The following is a 5,417-nucleotide window of genomic DNA, read 5'->3' on the forward strand; positions in this document are numbered from 1 at the left end:
TGTGTATGTGTGTGTGTGTGTGTGTAAAAACCGGGGGAGTGATAAGCACCTGTTTTAAAAAGGGTACTAAGGCCACGCTGTTCCCCGGCCTTCAGAAAGACTGAGAGTTGGACGGAGAGGAGGCATCGAAGGAACGCTCCAGAAATTGGAATTATGTTGTAGATTGCCATAGAAAAGAGGTATCTTATTTGAAAATGTTCTTTAAGAATAAAACTATGTATTATCAGTCAGGTTTATAGAATGTAATTCCACTGCAAAGTTCAAAATGCCATAATTTTTGGAATTTATAAATCAGCTGAGTTTATTCACCACTTTTACTTAAACAATCAAAATAATTCCAAAGACCTAAGTTTAAATGCTAAAATAAGGGATGTTTTGTAATTTACATTTTGAAAGGATAATTTTAATGACCAGGAATTCTCATTTGGGAAATTTACATTGTGTAAAATATAAGTTGATTTTTAAAAAGTTAAAAAGATTTAATTGTTTAGAGTAAGGTTATTTTTAATAGCTTATTTTATCTACACAAATATCTGGTCATTTATATTTAATGAATTGACATGAACAAGATCATTGCCCACACCCGGAGTTTATGTAAAAACTAAAAGAAACATGTTAATACGATTTAAAATTAAAATGTTCTTTCCTGTCTCCAATTAAATTTTTCTTATGGTCAAATGAGGAATTAGCAAACTTGTCGAATTTCTGGGAGAGATGAGATGCAAATACCATTTTAAAACCTTGTCCTTTGCCTCAGACACCGAAATGAAACACTAGGCTGAGCATTTTAAAAATTTATTTACAAAGTTGTGTACAACACGATGGAATAACATTTAGAATACATATATATTCATTCATATATAAACAGACTTTTATAATAGAATGACACTTCTCGCCTTTTGAAAATTTTTATATTTAAAATCTCCCAACGTCTCTATACATTTTCTCACATAAAACTGTGGAGAGTGAACCTTCAAAAAAAATGAAAGTTCAGAGCTCTAAATCTACTGAATTCGTTTTTTCTTAAAAAAATAAAAACCCCAAAAGGAAAGTCAGTGATTTTTATACAAATATGTACAAAGAATTTCCCTCCCAACCTCACGGTACTGAGAGCAGGCGCCGTCAGGGCACATTTTTGGAAAATTAGGTTTTCGGTTTTACCTGTACGGAAAGCTATTCCCGGCTGGCGGGCGCGCGCTGAGAGTTTGCTCGGACAGCCTAGGTGTGCGCGAGCGGGTGTGCTGCGGCGGTCGGTGGTGAGGGGTCGAAGGGAGGAAATGGAGGAGAGGCCGAGTCTAGGATTGGGCAGGTTGGCCGCGGCCGGGGCGGGGCGCCCAGCGGGGAAGTGCAGCTGCCGCCCGGGCCCTGCGTCCCGGCCACCGCGCGCCCCTATTGCGCGGGCCACTTGGCCTGCGCTGCGGCGGCGGCAGCGGCGGCGGCAGAAGCTGCGGGCTGCAGGAACTGTCCAGAGAGCGGCACGCTCAAAATAGGCGCTATGGTGGCCGTCGTCCGGCTCAGCGACAGTGGCTGGTGCGTGGCCATGAGCGCTGCTGATTGCACTGTCCCGGGCGGCCGAAGGAAGGACTGAGCAGCTGCCCCGCCGCCCCCGGTGCCCCCAGTTACCCCAGCGCCACCGGCACCCGCCGCCGAACCCCCGGGCGCCGCGGGCCCCCCACCGATGATGTTCTCGATGCTGAACGACGGCCGTGCGCTGGGCTCGGACTTGATGAGCGAGGCCGTGGTGCCAGCAGAGCCAGCCGTGCCCGCGGCGGCCGCAGCAGCGCCCAGGCTGTTCAGCTGCAGCTGCAGGCCGGGGCCAAGTTGGGAGCCGAAGGCGGCCGCCTTGCGGCCCAGCTCGCCCGAGGGCAGTAGCGGCACCGCGGGCGGCAGCACCGGGGCCACCGGCGGCAGCGCGTACGGATACTGGAGCGCCGCGGCCGCTGCTGCGGCCGCCGCAGCAGCCGGGTGCGAGTAGGCGCCCGCCGCGGCCGCGGGGTGCAGGCCGTAGGGGCGGCCGTAGGGCCCCGCGGCGCCGGCGGCCGCAGCCAGGCTGTAGGCGCCAAAGCTCTGCATCATGAGCGCCGTCTGCTCGCGCAGGTGCTCCTGCTGGTGGCGCTTGAAGCGTTTCCGGCGCCGCAGGAAGCTGCCGTTGTCGAACATGTCCTCGGACTGCGGGTCCAGGGTCCAGTAGTTGCCCTTGCCGGGGTTGCCCGGCTCGCGGGGGATCTTGACGAAGCAGTCGTTGAGCGAGAGGTTGTGGCGGATGCTGTTCTGCCAGGCGGGGAACTTCTCCCGGTAGTAGGGGAAGCGGTTGCTGATGAACTCGCAGATGCCGCTCAGGGTCAGTTTCTTCTGCGGGCTCTGCAGGATGGCCATGGTGATGAGCGCGATGTACGAGTACGGCGGCTTCACCAGGCTGTTCTTGGGCTTGCTCGGGGTCAAACTGCCCGCCGCTCCGCCGCCCGAGCCGGGCCCGCCGCCGTTCCCGCCGCCCTCCTCGCTGCCCTTGCAGCCGTCGGCCTCGGGCGCGCCCGCCTCGCCCCCCGGCCCAGCTCCGGCACCGGCCGCCTCCTTGGGCAGCGCCACGGGCTGCTGGTGCGGTGGCTGAGGCTGCCCGGTGTGGGGCGCCGCCGGCGTCACCTCGTCCGCCTCGTCCAGGCGCAGGTCCGGCGGCCCCGCGGGGCTTTCGCAGCCGGCGTCGCTGTCCTTCTCCTCCAGCCCGTCGTCGCCTTCGCCCACCACATCGATGTCCACATCCTCGGCCGTCAGCACCGTCTGGCCGGACATGTCGCTGGCGCTGCCGCCACCGGAGAGGGTCATCCCTCCTCGGGGTTGGTGGCGGCCGCGGGGAAGAGCGGCGGGCAATGGGGGTCGTCGGGAGCTGCCGCCGAGCTCAGGGGAAGGGGGTCTGGGTGCCCCCGAAGGACGGGGTACTGGGAGAGAGGAGCGAGCGCTGACGGCTCGCGGCCCTTCCTGCTGGGCTCACACCCGGCGGCCAGGCATCGCGCAGCGAGGGCGCTGCCGTCCGCCCTCCGCGGCCGCGCTCCGCAAACTCCGGCCGTCCCGGCTCCCCGTGCTGGGAGCTCGCTGCCTCTCCCGGCTCCGGAGGCTTCTCCACGCCGCGACCCCTCACTTCGCCTTTCTCCGGCCTCTGGGCCGGGCGTGGAGAGCAGGGGCAGTGCAGGCGGGCCTGGGACGCCGGGCGCGGAGCGGCTCGGGAGGGCGCGGACAGGGGCAACCAGGGGAGGGGGTGTCAGGGCCGCGGAAGCCCCCGTAGTCGAAAGTCCGGTTTTAAGGACTGGCCTGATAGATTACTTTCTACTTAAAGATCCAGCGGGAGGCGGGGCCACGTGACCGCGCGTGACGTCAGGGCCGCGGCTGAGCCGGCCAAACTCAAGTTGGTTCAGGGAATTGTCAACAAAGGGACAAGGGACGCGCAACTCCGCGCCGCACCGTGCGCCGGCATCCCGCGGGTACCGAGGGCGCCCTGGCCTGCCTACAGACCTCGGCTGAGGCTGCAACCCAGCGCAGGGGTCGAGGGAGCCTGTGGGTGTGAGTGAGGAAGAGTGGGTGTGAGCGAGTGAGGGCGTGGGCCTGGGAGTGTCCGCCGGACCGGGACCAGGCAGCATTTTCTGCCCTGCCCTCGCCGCGCCCTCTCCCTTGCCCCTTCACCCCTTCTACCAACACTTCTTGGGCAGGGACTGGGCAACTTAGAACGAGATTCCCATCCCGTCCCTCATTTAAAAAAAAAAACTTAGTCTGTTTTGTTTTTTCTTTTGGATTTTTTTTTTAGCGTTAAAGAGGTAGGGCTGCACACCCGGCTCGGTTTTGCTAATTAGACTTCAGACACCCACCCCTCTTGCCTCAGGGCTTGTTCGGCGGAAACACCTCCTACGGGGACGCGCTCTCCCCACAAAAACCCGACCACCGGCTTTGCCTTCTCGGCTTGAAATGGGCATGCTTATATATATATAAATATGTATTTTTCCCGCGTCCAGAACAGCATCAGCTGGGGTTCCCGAAGGTCAGAAAATGGCTATTGATTAATCTATTAGAATATTTGCCGAGAGAAATAAAAACGGCGTAAAATAACAGGGAACCTATAAATAAACAAGCCATAACTAGCGGCTCCGAGTTGTTAAATGACTTAGCATGTGAGAAAATCGGAAATGAGGTGCTGGGGAAAGAGCCGAGATTGGCGGCGGCCTGGGTAAGTCGAGTGCGACAGTAAAGAGGCTTCGGCCTGTAGGCTGGATGCCGCGCCCTCGCTGGGAAGGCAGAGGGACGTGCAGAGACCGCGACGCGACTTCCCAGGCTGCTGGGCAGGTCTTCTGGGGGTGGGGGCAGCTTGGGGCTTGCTGGCGGGCTAGGCTCTCAGTTGCTAACTAATATGGATTCTTTCCCTCTTAAGACTTAGATAAACCTTCCAAGATTTAACTTCCTCGGAAATCAGCAGCAGAACGGGTCGAAGAGGCGAGGATGCGGCCAGTGGGCGCCGAGTTTCCCTGGCACGAAAAGTCAGTGATGGTAGGAAAGACCTGGGGTTGAGAGGGGGGTGCCGCAAACCGCCCCCAAGTGCGTCGCGTTACTTGGGACGCATGGACTGGGCACTTCCAAATAGTGCTTCTGCGCTGGTGAATCCGAGATGCGCCGCCTCTTCCCTTCTGCATTTTCAGGCGGCCTCTTAGCGAGCCGCGAGTCCCTGCCAGGTGTGGTGGGCTTCTGGAAACCAACCCAAGTCTGCCCACTGAGGCCTGGGAGGGGAATGCCGGCCTCACCGGAGAAAGAGCCAAAGGGGAGGAGATCCAAGAGAAAATAACTAATGAAATATTTGCAGAAGACACCAGGAAACTGATTTAATTCTTTGTGGATAGTGGTATTCTGATTCCCTCAGTCTGTCTCTCTCACCTACAACCCCCTCTTGGTCTAGACACCCCCTCTCCATCGGTAAACTTTATTATAGGCAGTGGGACACACAGTGACTTTTATCTCCATTAGATGATTTCCCGGATGTAACCCTAGCGCATTGACTCCCCACTTTCCAGGAGTTCCAGGTTGGGGCTAGGAGAGTGCGCACAGTTATTCCACCCTGAGACACTTGTGACACTTTAAGGTTTTTCTGCACCTTAATAATTACCCGATTGCACCTGACCCTAAAATGCATCTCGTGAGTTGATCTCAGCCGCTGCGCCGCTCTGGGGCCTGCAGCGTCCGAACCATGTACAATGCCATCTAGACGGCCTCCCACGAACCTGACCACAGTGGCGAGCTGGCCGCCCACTGCCCACAGCTGCAGAGGTTGTGGCTGCCACTGTCCGGAATAACCGAATTATCACAGAAGGAAGGTTAGAAGGACAAAGAAAGAAACAAGAATTTACAAATTTAGAAATTCCTTTTGCTCAGCTTCGGTTCCCAGC

At 56.8% G+C, this 5,417-nt stretch overlaps 1 protein-coding gene across 1 annotated transcript; it reads right to left on the reverse strand.

The window, feature by feature from the left end:
* Positions 1–848: 848 nt before the first annotated feature.
* On the reverse strand, positions 849–3,244 carry FOXD3 (forkhead box D3). Its single transcript, XM_037044367.1, has one exon. It carries the CDS (start codon positions 2,818–2,820, stop codon positions 1,390–1,392), a length of 1,431 nt encoding a protein of 476 aa, XP_036900262.1. The 5' UTR covers positions 2,821–3,244; the 3' UTR covers positions 849–1,389.
* Between the last annotated feature and the right edge of the window lie 2,173 nt (positions 3,245–5,417).

Source organism: Sturnira hondurensis, unplaced genomic scaffold (assembly GCF_014824575.4).
Source record: "Sturnira hondurensis isolate 20B ecotype Veracruz unplaced genomic scaffold, ASM1482457v3 Scaffold0000648, whole genome shotgun sequence".
Taxonomy (NCBI): Eukaryota; Metazoa; Chordata; class Mammalia; order Chiroptera; family Phyllostomidae; genus Sturnira; species Sturnira hondurensis.